This window comes from Bufo bufo, chromosome 11 (genome assembly GCF_905171765.1).
Source record: "Bufo bufo chromosome 11, aBufBuf1.1, whole genome shotgun sequence".
NCBI classification, from domain to species: domain Eukaryota; kingdom Metazoa; phylum Chordata; class Amphibia; order Anura; family Bufonidae; genus Bufo; species Bufo bufo.
Genome location: NC_053399.1, coordinates 36,137,993 through 36,156,704, shown reverse-complemented (window position 1 = coordinate 36,156,704; position 18,712 = coordinate 36,137,993). Strand labels below are relative to the sequence as shown.

The window sequence follows — 18,712 nt, the reverse complement described above, 5'->3', positions numbered from 1 at the left end:
AGCGCGCATACAGAGACAAAGTGAACACACATTGTCGCGCGTTCCCGAAAGTCTATGTACGGGAACGCGCGACAAACGCCCAAAAAAACGCTCATGTACTTGTTTGAGCGTCGGCCGTTTTACAGCGCGATCGTACGCGCTGTAAAACGCCCAGGTGAAAACCATTCCCATAGGGAAGCATTGGTTTCTCCTTGTTGAGCGTTTTACAGCGCGTTTGAACGCGCTGTAAAACGCTCAAGTGTGAACCCAGCCTAATAGTGTCAGGATCAACGGTTTCTCGAATTCCTCTAAATCTTAACCACTTCCCATCTGGGCCCTTTGCCCCCTTCCTGACCAGGCCTAATTTTGCAAAACTGACATATCTCACTTTATGTGGTAATAACTTTGGAACGCCTTTACTTATCCAAGTCATTAAGAGACTGTTTTCTCGTGACACATTGTACTTCATGATAGTCATAAATTTGAGTCAATATATCTCACCTTTATTTATGAAAAAATCTCAAATTTACCAAAAAGTTTGAAAAATTTGCTATTTTTTAAATTTCAATTTCTCTGCTTTTAAAACAGAAAGTGATACCTCATAAAATATTTATTACTTAACATTCCCCATATGTCTACTTTATGTTGGCATCATTTTGGAAATGTCATTTTATTTTTTTTAGGACGTTAGAAGGATTAGAATCAATTCTTCAAATTTTTAAGAAAATTGCCAAAACCCACTTTTTAAAGGACCAGTTCAGGTCTGAAGTCACTTTGTGGGGCCTACATAGTGGATACCCCCTATAAATGACCCTATTGTAGAAACTACACCCCTCAAGTTACTTAAAACAGATTTTACAAACTTTGTTAACCCTTTAGGCGTTCTACAAGAATTAAAGGAAAATGGATATCAAATTTTTAAATTTCACTTTTTTGGCAGATTTAGTATCAGATCGGCGGAGGTCCAACTCCCGGTACCCCCCTAGTCAACTGTTCTGCAGTAGCTGTGGAACTACAACGCTCCGTGTAGTGGACAGAACTGATTGGTGGGCATGCATGGAGTCTGACCCTCACAAATCTGATACTGATGATCTACAGAACCTCTTTAACTCACAAAAACATTTATAACTACTCTGATTTAATAATATATTTCAAGTCTTTTCAATGTATTAAAAGTGGGTGCCCCAAAAAAATAAAAAAATCCACTAAACAGTTTGCCAATTATAAAAGTAAACCGATATGCAGCCCCATCCTTCAAGCTATTTTCAAAGAATGTACAGGGAGTCCGGACAGCTTTAGGATAGGTTACCACACGGAATTTGCTGCAGAAATTTCTGTGACTAGAACATAAGTTCTATTCTTCTGCATGGGGTTGTCTTTGCAGTCCCATTCAGATGTTGGAGTTGATTTTTTTTAAATTTCTACAACAAATCTGCCATGTGTAAATATTTGCTTACGAGGTAGTTTTAGTTTTGTTAGGGAATTAACTATTTTACAGTCTATTTACCCATTTCTCTGTGCAATTAGATTTTTATGCAACCTTTTGTGTCCCAGAGCTGATTCTCATTGAACCCTTGTAGTGAAGGGGTTGTCTGCCTTTTTTGTATATGGATGACCATATCAGGATAGGTCATCAACATCAAAATAGCAGTTTAAAGAGAAAGCAGCACTTGTATGAGCGCTGCCTTCTCTTCACTTTTTCCCTGCTCGCCATCGCAACTGCAGCGGTGATTAGGCGTAATTACAACCATGCTGCCCCATTCTGTTAAATGGGACTGCTTCTTCCTATTCAAACAGCTGATCGGCGGGGATGCCTAAAGCCGGCCCACCGCTGATATTGATGATCCATCCCGAGGATAGGTCATCAATATATACATATATAATAAAAAATTTTTTTTTTTAAAAAGCAGACAACCCCTTTAACTAGAGATGAGATCGATGTCAAGAGGATTGGTGCCCGCTATTTTCCCACAAAAGATCCATCAATTTTTGAAGAGAACACATTCTTAAAAGGGGGATACGAACTCATCAACCCTTTAAATATGAAATAGGAATATAATATAAATTCCTTGGCAATAAAGAGAAACACATAAAAAATAAATGGTCACCCATACGTCATTTCAGAAGGAAAGCAAAGCAGAAATCGCTCTCACAAGTGCCTACTAGGACATGGATTCACCGACTTCAGAGCATCCACCTCACCGCAACAGTACTCCGCTGGGGTAAGTCACTGTTTCTTCATTTACCCCCTTCAGTGAAGTTTTATTACAGTCCGGCATCATTATTGTACCACTGAGTGCTAGTTTTATCATACCTTGTTCTCGGTTATATACACTGGCAATAAAGCACCGTTCCCAGAATCTTGAATGTATGTATATTCGTATTTTGGAAAAGTAACTCCCAGGACATCGAGGCAAAGGAACAGCTGGCATTGGACTTCACATTCATATTTCAATGTTTAGATGTACTTCTTCCACACTTGTTTGCTTGTCCCTCACATCTGCGTGTGTCTAGAGGCACCTTTCTCATGCCAGGCAGATATTTAGTTATTTTTTGACACCCATTTTAATGTGGATGGTTCATTCATGAATTTCCTGCAGCTTTAGTGAGAGAATCCAGTAGTTGAAAATAATGGTATTTGATGTCGTATTCCATGTCGTACCAGTAATTCACTGTGTCAAGAAAAGACAACCATTAAGTAACCTCTAGGGCAGGGGTGAGCAACCTTCGGCAATGGCAGCTGCTGTGAAACTACAACTTCCAGCATGCAAACATGCTCGGCTGTTTTTCAAACTCCCACAGAAGCGACTGAAGCATTCTGAGAGTTGTAGTTTCTGAACAGCTGGAGTGCTGAACATTGCTGCAAAAACATCAGCACCAAGCCTGTTGCATGTGAACATCCCCTTAGGCCTCTTTCAGATGAGCATGTCCTGGGCTGAAATCATGGTCCGTGTATGAGTGCGATTCCCTGTTATGGACGCTGCTTATTTTACAGGAGCGCATGACATTATACTGATTTATAATGCTGTGTGTCTCCTTGCGAAACGAGCAGTGCCCAAAACAGGGAATCACACACACACGGAACGTGATTTCCGCACACGACACACTAGTCTGAAACTAGACTTAACATTCTTCTCTGCGGCTGCCAAAAAGCTTTGCAACCTGCCACATGACTATGGATCAAACAGCAAGAGAACATTACAGGGCAGTTAAACCCAAAGCTGTACTTTTAGTGCTCTATAGGTCTGTGTATTCTTTTCACTTGTGAATTGTTGTTTAAAGGAGTTGTCCAGGTTCAGAGCTGAACCCGGACATATCCCCATTTTCACCCAGGCAGCACCCCTGACTTGAGCATCGGAGCAGTTCATGCTCCGATGCTCTCCTTTGCCCTGCGCTAAATCGCACAGGGCAAAGGCATTTTTTGGAGTTCCGGTGACGTACCGGGCTCTCCATGGGGCTGCCAGGCGGAAGCTTCCGCCCAGCAGTGAGCCCAGTGACGTCACCGGCACTGATGGGTGGGCTTTAGCGCTGCCCTAGCCTGTAAAACGACTAGGGCAGATCTAAAGCCCACCCATCAGAGCCGTTGAGGTCACCGAACACACTGCTGGGCGGAAGCTTTTGCCCGGCAGTGTGTTATTGTAAATAAAAGAGCGCTTGCACTGTGCGATTCAGCTCAGGGCAAAGGAGAGCATCGGAGCATCATGCTAACATCAGGAGGGCTGCCTGTGTGAAATTATGGGTATGTCTAGGTTGAGCTCTGAACCCGGACAACCCCTTTAAGAACATACATACAATATCTCACCTGCTATACAACCATGGGACTGGCGGACATGATGAAACCAAAGAGATGGGAGATACAGCATTTCCCCAGCCTTCACAGTCACATGAAGAGGCCTTGTTTCGCCGTATGATGGATACAGACTTAAATCTGGCTCCAGCGGGTCAACCGGAATCCAAGGCACCTAAAGAACAGCAATACCCAGACAGCTGTCAACCAGTCATACATGAACCCACAGTCAATACAGTAGCACATATTTACTAACCCTATAGATGGCAAACAGACAGAAACTTATGGTAGGTCATCAGCGTCTGATCTGTGGGGGTCCAACACCTGGGATCTCCGCTGCCTCCTCAAAGTTTACCAAGAAGAGATCAGTACATTGTATAGCGGCTATGCTTGGTATCGCAGCTCAGCACTATTCACTTGAATGGGACTGAGCAGCGCGTAGCCCACGTTACAGATAAATGAGATATCACTGGCCTAGGGTAAGCTGCGAGAAAGCCTCCTCAAACAGCTGATTGCTGGGGGTCCTGGGTGTCAGATCTGTACTGATCAGATACTGGTGCCTTATCCTGAGGATAGGTCATCAGTATAGGACAGTAGGAAAACCCCTTTAAGACTGAAGAGCAGGACTAGATAAATTACTGTGGACTTTAGCCCCTATAGTGGTATCAAGTTCATATCGTGAATTCTCTTGGTAGCCAGGCAATAAAAACTTTCATAGACGTCCAAAGAAATCCCATAAAGTCAGTCACCTGCAGCAAGATTTCCTTGGATTATTTGCCCAGTCTTGATTCAGGGGTTACATATTTTGAAGTAATTTGGCAGTAATGCAATCTCCAGAACTCCCATAAAAATGAATGGAGCAGCTGCACGGATGCCTGACTGAACACTGTTAATTTTGGGGGGCTCCACAGTATACAGGTTCCCGTTCTAGTGATTGGTAAGGATCCCAGTGGTGAGACCCAAACTGATCTAATAGTTTTCCCTAGCCACATATTAACATAACTGGATTATCCCTTAGCATAACTGTGTAATGGAGCACTTAAAAGGGGTTCGCCGGGAATTAAGAAAATGAAAATACGTAAATATTACTTTACTATAAATATTTTCCCAAATACCTTTCATTAGTTATAATGGCTCATTTTGTCTAGAAAGCAAGGAGAAACAAAATGGCCGTTGTCCTATTAGTACATACAAAACCTGTCCTAATCACACAGGAGGACAAATTACTTCACAACACCGAGGTAAAGCGCTGCCTCATCCTCCTCTCCTACTTGTGAGGGATTATGATCTTGAATACAGATGAGAATATCTTTAGCTGAATCTTTGTGGGAATGGAGTTCATGAGGAGACATGAAGTACAGAGAGGATGGACAGGACAGACTGTGGCAATGCAGACTGTAAACAAGTGCTGCTGCTCATTAGCCACATCTGCTCATGAACTCAATTCAGCTAAGGATCTTATCTGTATTCAGGATCATAATCCCTGACAGGCAGAGCAAAGAGGAGGATGAGGCGGCTCTTTACCTCAGTGTTGTAAAGTAACTTGTCCTCCTGTGTGATTAGGACAGGTTTGGTGTGTACCAATAGGATGGCGGCCATTTTATTTCCTCTAATGACTGCTCCCCAGACAAAACGAGCCATTATACCTAATTAAAGGTATTTGAGAATATATTTATCATGAAGTAATATTTAAGTATTAAGTTCTCTGCTGGCCCTGCCTGTTAGCATTCAAAATCTGGCGCCTGCGCCGCGGCCGAACCTAACAGGCAGGGCCAGCAGAGAACGATTCCGTTCCCTGGCCCTGTCAATCACAATGCTAGGGGGCGTCATTAGGATCGGAGGATGCGGCTGCTACCAGCAAGTAGCCGCCCTACTTGCTGGTAGCAAGGTAATTTGCATATTTTAAAAATAGCTTTTTATCAAATTCTACTGAACCAAAATGATTATTTAATTTATGTATGCAGAGCTCGCAGTATAGGGATTATTAGTAAACAAAAAAAACAAAAAACGGTTTAGTGGGGTGACAGAAGCCCTTTAAATATAAAAGGGTAAATGGCTTGCCACTTATAAAATCATAGTAATTCATATGGATATGTAGCACAGATTGGTAATACTTACTGTGATTTGTGTTTGTGCTCTACTCTACAATTTTCTTGTATATGAATATACATGATCAGGACTACAATTGTTTCTTTTTTCTATTTTTTTTCTTGTGTTATTAATGCTTAGAAGAGCTTTAGACCCACTATACTCAGAGGTTTAAGGGGGTTACCCTATGATCACCCCCCCGTGCCAGAGCCCCTCGTAAAGATTATACTTACCACTGCATTTCCCTGAACCTCCCTATTTCCCAAAGTGTAGCTCCAGTATATTCCAATGTACGGGTATAAAGTGGCAATCGTCATCCATATGCTCCAATAACATAAAAAAAAAGCGTGCAGTATAGGCTTTTTTACCAGTATGTATGTAATAGCGCAGCAGACTAAGCTACTTCATACAGCAAAACGATACAAAAGCACACCAATGTATACCGGCACAGTGGAGACCAAAAGGACACTTTTGGCCTATGTCGGATAGAGACCCATTTCATGGCAAGTGGACACAAATAATGCAGACCAGAAATTCTGCGGTTTTGCCACTTCAGCACCAGCAATGTTAGAGATCTATCAGGGTGAATAGGACTTTACACTGTCCCTGCTGCCCTGTGCACACAGCAGCAGGGAGCTTACCATGGCAGCCAGGGCTTCAGAAGTGTCTAGACTGCCATGGTAACCGATCGGAGCCTCGCAATTTTAATGCTCTGATCAGAAGGCAGAGGGAGACACATCCCTCTGCCGAAGGCCCTTGCAGACGAGCGATTGTCACGCTCAACAAGCAGCACAGCTTCCGGCCTGACCTCCCAGCACTGACAGGGGGTCTCATAGCATTATATTGATTTATGATGCTATGTTCTTGAATGTATTGGATAACACTAACGGCATTATGTCAGGGTCATCTAATACATTCCAGAACTGTAACGGTTACGTAGCCTCATAGATCAATATACTGCTATGTGACCCCCGTCAGTGCTGGGAGGTCAGGCCGGGAGTTGCGCTGCGGACTCGTAGCGTGACACATGCTCGTCTGCAAGAGGCCTAACTCCACAGGTGCTGGAATCATTGCAGCCGGATGCCAGCTGTATCACTGCAGCCTCCTACTCCTTACATTACCTCAACCACTATGACGCACCGGTACGTCACGGTGGTTGAAAGGGTTAAAGGGGTTGGCCACTTTCTGGTTATTGTTGAACAATGTGTTTGTAAGAGGACTATATGGCACTTACTAATTTGTACTAAGCAAGTAGTCCCACATCCTCCTGGAGATGCAATGACTTACCTTGTCTGTAGACTCCTGCTCTCTAACCTCAAATGTCCCGTCTTCATTAACTTTATACGTGGCAGGTTGGTACATCTCTAAAAAAGATTGACAAAACTTCTAAGCATCACTTTCACATTCTTCATAAGAAAATGATAATTAGGTCATACGAGATGTTCTGCATATAACAGGACACATTTCTAGTACTGAGCCACACCATTCCAATGCATACACAAAAAGATCACTCAATATGTACCAATAGGATAACACAGATAATAATATCACAGCGACACAAAGACAAACCTCTCACTGCATTGTGGAAAAGACAACAATGGTAGGATGTGCAGTTTTGGCCGCAGCGCTAAAGCGTCCAACATAATGCTTCCACAAAGAGAAAGTCAATTCCCATGTAACCACCTTAGCATCATATAAAAGAAAAAAATAATTTGACCTTTTGCTTCCCGCCGCACATCATGGTAAGCAAATATCTGTAACCCGACGTATAAAAGCGGCTGATAGATTTGTGTTTAGATTGGACATACCATAAGGTATAAGGGGGCGGTCACTTGGCGGGTGAAGAATAAAATGCTTCTCTCCTGAAAGGACGCAGTATAGGTTCTCATAGTGATCTTTGTGCACTGGAAGAGATCGACATCACCTCAGCCAAAGATTCTCTTTTAGGAAATCTGCTCTGTCAGCTAAATTATTTATGTCACAATAACAACAACACATAGAAATTAATGAGCATGTTATTAAAAAAAATAAAAATTATATACATACACACACAGTTTGAGTCAGACTTTGCGGCCATGGCTGCATCTAAAATTCATTAAAATCATAAAATTTAATGGGATATGACTGTGCTTATGCAGTTCACACTTCTTCAATGTGAACAGGGTATTATGGTAAGGCCAAACTGTTTCGGTAGCCCGCTGCTGTGGGTGGTTGAGAACGGGTGCAAGATTAACATCACACCCACAATGGGTTTCTATACATTACACCAGGGCTTGACAAATTTCCTTGGAATCTAGGAGCCAGCTAAAAAAGTTAGGAGCCAGGCGGAGCCGCGTCATAAAATCCTCTCCCTCTTATCAGCCCCCTCGGGTAACAAACCCACCCCCCCCTCCCTCCCCAGTATTAATCATCATTGGCAGTGGCCACAGGGTCCCCCTCCTACTCCCCCCCCCCCCCCCCCCCATCATTGGTGGCAGTGGGCAGTTCCGATCGGAGTCCCAGCAGTGTAATGCTGGGGCTCCGATTGGTTACCATGGCAGCCAGGATGCTACTGAAGTCCTGGCTGCGATGGTATGTTAGTGAGCAGCATTATACTCACGTGCGCCGTGATCACCGGGAGCTCCTTCTTCTCATAGGTCTGTGCGGCGCATTGCTAATGCTATAAGCATTAGCAATGAGCCGCACAGACAGAAGAACGAGCGCCCGGCGGCCACTGCGCACGTGAGTATAATGCTGCTCACTAACATACCATCGCAGCCAGGACTTCAGTAGCGTGACTCCTGGCTGCAATGGTAACCGATCGGAGCCCCAGCATTACACTGATCGGAACTGCCCACTGCCACCAATGCAGACAAACATTCCCGGCACCCGACCTCTGACCGGACGCTGTGATCTGCGCGATTAACCCCGGATATAGCCGGCACATTGGTATTCAGGCATTCATTGGTGGCGTAGTGGCCACAGTCCCTCCCCTCCTCCTCCTACTCTGTTCTCATTGGTGGTCAGCAGCAGCCGCGCACAGTGGGGAGGGAGGGACTCCTCTCCTTCTCCACTGTCGGCTCAGGAAACCATGGTGCGCGCCGAGAGCGCATCTTTGAAAACGGGCTGACAAATACCCAAGCGCCAGGACCAAATTCCTGGTCGCCATGGCGACCTGGCGCCTGGGATTTGTCGAGCCCTGCATTACACAATATTATTATAGCCGCTTTCTATATTTTAAGATTCAGGCTCTGAGCTGAGATCTTGGGAACTGGCACAGTACGGGTTGCATACTCATATTTATAGATACGTCAACCCGTATGTATGCAGTTTGAGTGGGGCATGGGCAATGTAAATGGCAAACCTGATTAAACCCTTCCCGCTGCTCCACTGCAAAATTACATTGGCGAGGGAGGATTTAAAGATGGCATCCACTCGTAATTGCAGCAGGCACCATAGCCGCCAGGTACCTTCAGTTTTAAACAGCAGGCACCTGGGACTAATGTATGCGATTGACAATAACGTTGATCGCATTCATTTAACCCCTCAGATCCCATAATCAAATGTGACCACGGCATCTGGGAGGTCAAAAACCAGGTGCACGCACTCCGGGCTGTGTACCGGTTCCCCCCAGCGAGGACGGGGGATCCAGAGTGTGTGTGTGTGTGTGTGTGTGTGTGGCAGCCTCTCTCCTCCTGAGTGACACGAGGCTGGCGCACACTAGTTCATAGGAACATAGTGTAACTCTCATAGACTCCAATGATAATGCATTGGAGTCTATGAGAGAAGCAATCTACTGATTGCTTGTTAGAGTTCCCTATATGAACTATTAACCCCTTCAACCCCGGGCCTGTTTTCACCTTCCTGCCCAGGCCATTTTTTGCAAATCTGACATGTGTCACTTTATGTGGTGATAACTTTAAAACGCTTTTACTTATACAGGCCATTCTGAGATTGTTCTCTCGTCACATATTGTATTTCATGACATTGGTAAAAATAAAGTAAAAAAAAAAACCAACATTTTTATTCTTAAAAAAAATTCAAATACTAAATTTACCAAAAATTTAGAAAAATTTGCAAATTTCAATTTCTCTACTTTTATGATAGATAGTAATACTTTCAAAAATAGTAATTCCTTTACATTCCCCATTTGTCTACTTCATCTTTGGATCATTTTGAAAAATGACATTTTATTTTTTGGGGACGTTAGAAGGCTTAGAAGTATGGAAGCAAATCTTTTTAAGGACCAGTTCAGGTCTGAAGTCACCAGTTCAGGACCATTTTAGAAACTACACCCCTCAAGGTATACAAAACAGATTTTACAAACTTTCTTAACCCTTCAGGTGTTCCACAAGAATTGATGGAAAATGGAGATGAAATTTCAGAATTCCAGAAATTCATGGACTTGGAGGCTCAACTGCTAACAGGGTGTGAATTAACACCCAGGAGAAAAGGTGACTTTTATTGTTTATGGACTTTCCTTGTGTGTGAACAAACACCAAGCCGCCTGCGTTCTGGTATATACACCAATGTGTGAATAAACACCGCTGTTTGATTCAAGAACTGAGTACTTTGCCTCTATACTGCATCCGCTAGTCCTAACTACCAGAGCGATTCCCTACAATATATATGTGCAAATGAGGCTAGTAAGGAGCCCAAGGGGCTGTTACCAGCGTTTCAGGAGCCCAGCCACGCTCACTGTGAAGGAGCCGAGCACCGCGTCCTCCGAATCTCCTCTTTGCTCCCCCGACGTCACACAGTTAGAGAGCCGTAATCCGGCGCATGCGCAGGTACGGCGCATGTTAGTGCCGGTATAATGTTCCTTTCCTGTGCTGGCATCAGCCTCAGGGAATAAACTGCGCATGTGCGAGATTACAGCGCTCTAACTGTATGATGTCGGGGGAGCAAGGAGGAGATTCGGAGGATGCGTGGCGGTGCTGGGCTCCTTCACAGTGAGCGTGGCTGGGCTCCTGAAACGTTGGTAACAGCCCCTTGGGCTCCTTACTAGCCTCATTTGCATATATATATATATATATAAAATCGATTTATTTTTTTGCCTGAATAAAAGCACTCAGAGCTATGGGAAATGTATATTGTGGACATGCTAGTGGCGATCTAGCAGCGCATGTCCTCCGCTCTATAGGCTAAACCTAGCTGACAGAATCCCTTTAACGCCACTTTTATGGTGCAAGGGAAAGTCTCCCCCATGTGTCCCCTGTAAATGCTTATACCATTGAACCCCTGTAACAGCACTAATGTGTGTATACTCACAGGAGGTTATTGCTGCAGATTCTCCGAGCCAGAAATTCACTGCATCGGGACGCTTCCCTGTTCCAATAAGAAAAAACAGTTTTCTTCATTTAACATTCAAAATTATTAGAAAAAATAAAATAAAAAATAAAATGCACAAATAATTTCCTTCACTCAGAATTCATTTTATTCAGGATAGAAAAGAAAGTTTTCCTAGTAACCACATTAGGACAGAGCTGTTCCTCCTACAGTGGATGTCATTACTTTCTGTAGATTGCTGCGCTTTAAAGGCCCCATATTTTTGTGTGTCCAGCTGACATTCTAAGGCTTCATGCACACGACCGTATGTATTTTGCGGTCCTCAAAATGCGGATCCATTGTTTGTGAACTGAAATACAGATACAGGTGCACCGGCGAACTACGTAGCAACAGCACCATTACTCCACCATTGCAGGGGGTAATGCTGAAGCCTGATGAATGCCAGTACTATGTAGGCTGGTCAGATATGGCATCAGAAGATGAATAGGTTTGACACATAAGAGGCCAGTAAATCATCAAGTACTCCTGCCTGTTGAAGGGGGACTGTGTGCCCTGTAGGCTAGTGACCCACGGCAAGCAATGGTACCAATGCTCCCTCATAAAGGGAGCTGCGCAGGTTTGTTGGTACCTATATCGCATATAGCAACGGTGCAATAAATCCACCAGGTGCACGCAAAGAGTGGCTGACTACAATTTACAATAGCTATGGACAAGGCCTTGGGATGAACGCATAAGTCAAACATAGCAGTGGAAGACAGGTCGCCAGCATACCCACGGGCACCGCTTGACCACCAGCATAGCCACTTGACCACCATAGCACGTGGAGAGGCAGTGAGGTCTCAAGGAGTTCTCAGGGGATCCGCTGCCCATACTGCTTAGAAGCTGACTGGCTCCACTGCCGCAGGGTCCACCACGCGATGTAGGGGAGAAGGGCAAGAGTAAAATAAATGTGGGGCCCAGAGGGCCCGCCAAAGCTTGCCTGGCCGGAGGTGTGAATTAAGAGTCCTGGCTAGTGTTCCTGAGAGGTAAATAGTAGGTGCAGAAAGGGAAAAGCCTGAAGCACTGCACAGCAGAAGAGCCAAGCTAAAACTGGCCGAGGATAACCTTTCCCAGGGAGGAGAAGTACTTGAAGGGGATCCCCAAAGCCCATAGGGGTCCTAGAGGGCTACACCAGATAACATTCCAAGAAAAGGGAAAGGGGGTCCATCATATTTGTTTTTAATGCAAGTAAGGTATGTCTGCCTCCTACAGACACTAAGCTAAAACTGATTAGCTCAGTGTCTGCAGGAGTGGTATAGCTAGAAAGAAGGGCCAACACTTTTCTTCTTCAGTTAGTGATGCCCCCTAGTGGCAGCTGCAACCCCCACAGTCTTCTGTGTCCCCCAAAGACACAAAACATAAATACTTTCTTTTTTGCTGTATAGAATAGTGCTGTTCTATCCAGGGGCATCCAGTAAAAAAATAAAATAAAGTGTGTATAATTATATATAGAAAAATAACTGAAATAAAGTGGCCTAAATGGGAGGAAATGCTCAAAACCCCCAAACACTGTGGCGTGTTTATAACCGGGGGAGCAATTCCTCCGCATGTGATCCGTTGCTAACGGCAATCCCCAGCAAAAATGCAAACAATGGAGGATGTCGGCAGCGGACCACATGTACCACAATGGCATCCTACACAAGATGGGATAATGTGTGGATGCGAATATAAAAATATATAAATATATTATAGGTAGGGCTTACAGCCTTATCATCTCTCCCACTACCTGAGTGATCAAAACCTGCCACAAAAAGCTGTTTGACAGCACCCTAAATCCTACCAAGGCAGGCGGGACTTCACAACAGCCGGGGGGCCACTGGATTTCAGGATGCAGGGCATTAAGACCATAGTAAAGCACTTTTGTCTACATTTCTTAACACAACTGACCAGACCTGACCAAACAGAACGGCATTTTACCTAGGGCTTCACTCATCCATGGAATGTGACTCTCCACGTCTCCAATGAGCTCTGGGAATTCTTCTGTAAGGTTGGAGCACTGTTTCTGGATGTAGAAGACTCCAGGAGAAGTTGTTCTCTGTTCTATAATATCCAGAAAATCAGCAAATGTCATTGTTCTTTCTTCTGGCATAACAAACCTGTTGTCGTACACTGCATCCGCATAGCCATTGGGGGTGACGGCGACACTTATAGCTTTGGATCCAACACATTTCCTTTATGTAAAAAACAAAGCGAAGGACATAAGTCAGTATGGATCTTCACTGATCATTCAGTTCATTTCTACACCGTGCAGTGAAGTAACCCACAGGTTTCTATTGAGCAGAATTTGGCCATGTGCATTGCGGGTCTATCCGCCTGGATGCTACATCAGCTTGCTTATAGTTTCCAAAGTCATTAATATTTTACAAGTCATTTCTATATTGCGCAGCGTAGAACAAATATGTTAACAGGTTAAGGGAATCTGTCACCTATCTGAGGGAAGCAACAAACTATTGACAGAGACCCCAATTCAAACGCAGGGTCAATTACTTTTTTTTTTTAAAGAGGCTCTTTCACCTGGATCAACCCTACCCTACCATATAGCCTGGTAGGGTTGATCCAGCTGAGTAAAACAATACCTTTCTTATGTCCGTCGGTACACATCACCAGGGATGTCTTTAACAAGGGGCAGCTGCCCCGGGCCCAGTTGCTCCTGGGGGGCCCAAGGCAGCTCCCTCTTGAGCCCTGCTGGCCACTGCCCCGGATGTCAGGCTGTCAGCTACACAGGGGGTGCTGCCATGCCATGCCTGCCGGCACTCCAGGCAGCATACTGTCAGAGTTGTGATTTTCTAGGACCTTAGATGACATCATCACCATGTGACCAGTAACCTAGCAATATTACTGGTCACATGGCTATGAGGTCATCAAGGTCCTTTCTACCAGGAGTGCTGCAGAAGAAGTTTGCCTTAACTGTGGAGCTTTTTTTGTGAAGATTACATCAGAAAAAGGTGACAGGGGCTGTTATACTAATATACTGTAAACTACTGTATAGTGGGGTGCTATATAGTGTGGGAAGGCCGGATCCAGGGGGCCCAAGTAAATTTTTGCCCAGGTCCAATCAATATTAAAGACGGCCCTGCACATCACTGAACCCGGAAGTGTTGGCGCAGGCAGCTCTGATGTAGCCCGCACCGCCACTTCTGGGTGCAGTGATGTGACAGCGCGTGTGCACTGTACATCTTCACTTATCAGGAAGAAGATGAGCACACACATCATTCTACAAAGGGAGTGCGGAGGCGCGGGATACAGCCCTAGACCACAGAGGTCTAGTGCAGTCAATCTAATGGTCAGGGGGGAGTGATTAAAAGCAGAGGGGCGTCATAGTAATCCTGCCTCCTGGTGCTTGAATGTCTCGTTTGCATAATTTAATATTATAAGTTCATATTTCTCTGGAACCGTAGTACTGATGGACATAAGAAAGGTATTGTCTTACTCAGCTGGATCAACCCCACCAGGCTATATGCCTGGTAGGGTAGAGTTAATCCTGATGACAGAGCCTCTAAGTTTTTGAAGTCGTATTCTGACTAAAGACATCTACAAAAATGTATAAGATGGCTGCAAGCACTGACCGAGATCAGGGTGTTTCTGCTTAACAGCAGCGGCCATAACACGGGCCTCCCACCAGTGTCACTCACCATGGAGGGGCATCACTAGTTCTTCTGGTTCCAACGGCCAGGGTGATGAAGATGTTGGCCGTGACTGGACAGTGTAACCAGAAGAAGATCCAGCAGGTGACTTGTCATTTTTGACATGATTTATGATCCTGGCAAAGTTACCACTACGCACAAAAACTAGAATTATCACCTATACCTGAAATATATTAGAACTACAGCTCCCGTACCGGAGATAATCTAAGGTCCACTTGTGCAGCGCCGGCCAGTTGTTGAAGGCATTGCGTATAATACACGGCCGGTTCGGACACAGCCATTCCCTATGAAACTGCAGAGGAGATGGCGGCTCTTCCAGATATGGGACACAGTCAGTTCCATGAAGATCTGCAGACAGAAGAACATTTGTCATTTCATCATTTCTGAAAAAGGAAAAATTATACAAAAGATTTCCGATTACTGTCATTGAACAGCATTCATTATAAATATTAGGCAGACCTGAAGCAGCTGAGGGTTTGCTACAATTTCACTAAGTCTAGTAAATCCTCTGTGAGCTACACCCTGGACTGGGAGGCAGCACCACGGGAAGCTCGGCTGAGCTGTCCATACATGAGTACATCTCCCATCATTGTAGTATATGGAAGTTACAGAAAGAAACGAGCATGCTTCCACAGACTATACAATAACGGAAATGCACAGACTGGGGCGGCCAGATAGCTTCTACAGCTAAATGGGAGTACCAGGCTCTAATCCTCCCAATATATCCATCTTTCAGGCATTTATGGCATACCTAATGGATATGCCATTGAAGGGGTTGACTCCTCTCTCCATCAATGTCAGATAGGTGCAGGACCCAGAGGTGGGACCCGCACCTATCTCCAGAATGAGCACCATGCAAGCCCTGGCTGCCATGGTAATCTCCCTGCTGCTGTGTGTACTACGCACAGGGCAGCAGGGAGAGTGTGAAGTCCTATTCACCCTAAGGGTCCATTCACACGTCCGTAACGTGTTTTGCAGATCCACGGATCCGCAAAACACGGAGAGCGGCAATGTGCGTTCCGCATTTTGCCGGCACTAATAGAATATGCCTATTCTTGTCCGCAATTGCGGACAAGAACAGGACATGTTCTATTTTTTTCGGGAACGGAATTGCAGACCCATAAGTGCGGGTCCGCAATTCCGTTCCGCAAAATGTGGAACGAAAATTGTGGACGTGTCAATGGGGCCTAATAGAGCTCTATCAGGGTCAATAGGACAAGGGATTAAAAGATCCCAAGGGGGCTATTAGCTATTAAATAAAAAGTAAAAAAATAAAAAAAAAGTACACAAATATTAAGTTTAAGTTTAAATCTCCCCATTTCCCAATTTTACATATAAAATATGTAGGCTTAGATGTGTTCTGATCAAAATGTATTGACCAAGTGTCTCATACGTGAGGGCTTAGTCCATATGTTATGCTTGCATCTATTATTATAGTGTATTATTTTCTGTGATTGTATAAATCAGGGATGCTCAACCTGCGGCCCGGCAGCTGTTGCAAAACTACAACTCCCAGCATGCCCGAACAGCCTACATCTATCAGCCTATAGCAGGGCATTGTGTTGTAGTTGTACAACAGCTGGAGGGCCGCAGGTTGAGCATGCCTGGTATAAATGTAGCCATGTACATCCGCAACATTCATTATCATATCGTGCAGGATGTTTTATATTTTTTTTCCCACGATTTATATAAAATATATAAACAATAAATAAATAAACATACCACATATTGCCACATATGAAAAGTCCCAACTATTAAAATATAAAAAAAATATATATATCTTCTATGCTGTAAACGCTGTAACAGAAAAAATAAAATAAAAACCACGCTATTCGCCATTTTTTAGTCAACTTGTTCCCCCCCAAAAAAATAGGATCAGACTGTTCGATTATGGGCCGGATGTTCCATAAAATGCGGAATGCACGCGGCTTTTTTTGGCGTTTTATTTTTCGCATGGTATCCAGTATGGCAATATTTTTTTATGGTATCAAAATGGAATCAACATTTTGGTATTGTGACAACCCCTACATTGTATAGTGGTTGAGTATTGTATATATAGTATTACAGCACAAAGACCGTGTGACCAATGGAAAGGTATTGTTTTACTCAGCTGGATCAACCCTACCAGGCTGAAAGAGCCTCTTTAAAAAAAATAAAGAAAAAAAGTAATTGACCCTGCGTTTGATTAGGGATGAGCGAATCTACTTCGGATTAAAAAAGGGAATGCCAAACCACCAGCTATCTGATATTAATGATCTATCTTATAAGGATAGGTCATCATCACTACTTTACTCCCTGAAAACAGCTTTGCAACCACTAGGGGGCGCTCACTGCATACTTGTTTATACAGAATCGACGAAATGCATATGCAGTCAGCGCCCCCTAGTGGCGGTGGAAGTCTTTGCAGGAGAGTACACATACATATAACTCATCTGCCTGACATGCAGGATCCTATTCACTGCCAATGTCCTGCGATATTACCCGCTCCTAGTACCTGCGGCATACAGCGGGTCACTTACCGCGGACCTCCTCAGAGAAGACCCGCAGACATCTCCGCACCGTGCCCTCTGCCGGCGCCGCCATTATCTTCCTGGTACATGGAGCCGCCCAAGTCACGTGACGTGTCAGCAAGAACACCGAGCTCCCAGCTGGCGCCGCACGCCGCTGTATTCTACTACAGCGCCACCTACCGGGCCAAAGACATAAGCTCACGGACGTGAAATAGCAGCGCACCTTCTCCCACCAGCGCACGTGGGAAGCCTGGCCCCTGATCCCCGGGCTGTGGCTGAGGGGCCCCTGATCCCCGGGCTGTGGGTGACAGGCCGGGCGCTCTGCTTAGTAATTACCTGTCAAGGTAAAGTCCGGGGCTTGCATTGGCCGGCATGTATTATCCTCTGGTTTATAGCAGTATGTAATTGTTTGCCCAGGGGCGCACCTAGCGTTTCTGCTCCCTGAGGCAGTATTGAGCCCCTGTGACGGAACTCACGGGGGTCAATACCGTCCAAGATAATAAAAAATCTTAGGTAATACCTCCAATAGCCTACATTAAAAGTCTTCGAGTTACTTACCCCAGTTATGGACGGTGCTGGTCCCGTCCTGCTGCCACTGTGGCGGTAATGTGACTGCTGCAGCCAATAACTGTCCTCAGTGTTAGGCCTCATGCATACGAACATGTGCCGTCAGGGGCCCGTGCTGTGGACCACAAATTGCGGTGCGCAACGCACTGGCAGCGACCGTGGTGCCGCTGCGGATCCTTTCACTTGAATGGGGTCCGCAATCCGCATCCGATGGTCCGCACTGCAAAAAAGTAGTGCAGAGGCACAGACAAAAACACACGGAAGCACTCTGTGGTGCTTCCGTCGGGTTCCATGACTCTGTTCCGCACCGACCTTTCTGATTGCGGACCCATCCAAGTAAATGGGTCCGCATCCGTGATGTGGGGTGCCCACCACGGCCGGTGCCTGTGTATTGCGGACGCAACGCGGGCATGGCTGGGCAACGGCCGTGTGCATGAGACTGTTACCGCTGCAATTTGTAAACTAGCAGTAGCAGGAGGCCCAGATCTCTGGTGACCGCTTTCATAACGTCAAAAAGGAGTGCATCGCACCCGTGACAGAGGCGAACAATACTATAACACAGAGAATGGAAACCATAATCTATATAAGTCTACAACATAAATTTGGCTCCCACTTGCAATACTTAAAGGGGTTCTGCAGTTTTTTTAAACTGATCTTCTGGATAGATCATCAGCATCAGGACCCCTGCCGATCAGCTGTTTGAGAAGGCAGCGGCGCTGGCAGTAGTGCCGCAGCCTTCTCGCTGTTCAAGTGAACGGAGCTTAGCCGCACCCAGGCCATTGATACTAGTTGTGACATCACTGGGCCTGCGGTAAACAGTGAGAAGGCCA

The 18,712-nt window shown here is 45.1% G+C and overlaps 1 protein-coding gene across 1 annotated transcript; it reads right to left on the bottom strand.

Annotated features, from left to right (window-relative positions):
* Positions 1 to 1,416: 1,416 nt before the first annotated feature.
* On the bottom strand, positions 1,417 to 17,403 carry JMJD7 (jumonji domain containing 7). Its single transcript, XM_040412758.1, has 8 exons — positions 17,325 to 17,403; positions 15,000 to 15,153; positions 13,079 to 13,332; positions 11,105 to 11,161; positions 7,663 to 7,758; positions 7,142 to 7,218; positions 3,782 to 3,941; positions 1,417 to 2,651 (listed from the first exon to the last, which is right to left on the bottom strand). Exons 1-8 carry the CDS (start codon positions 17,386 to 17,388, stop codon positions 2,563 to 2,565), a joined length of 951 nt encoding a protein of 316 aa, XP_040268692.1. The 5' UTR covers positions 17,389 to 17,403; the 3' UTR covers positions 1,417 to 2,562.
* Between the last annotated feature and the right edge of the window lie 1,309 nt (positions 17,404 to 18,712).

Excerpts from the sequence above, each read along its gene's own strand:
- JMJD7 (XM_040412758.1), bottom strand. The coding sequence starts at position 17,388 with ATGGCGGCGCCGGCAGAGGGCACGGTGCGGAGATGTCTGCGGGTCTTC. Across the intron at positions 7,759-11,104 it reads ATCTGCAGCAATAACCTCCT|TGCACAAAGATCACTATGAG; the intron begins GTGAGTATACAC and ends GATCTCTTCCAG. Across the intron at positions 3,942-7,141 it reads AGCAGGAGTCTACAGACAAG|GTGCCTTGGATTCCGGTTGA; the intron begins GTAAGTCATTGC and ends GCTGTTCTTTAG.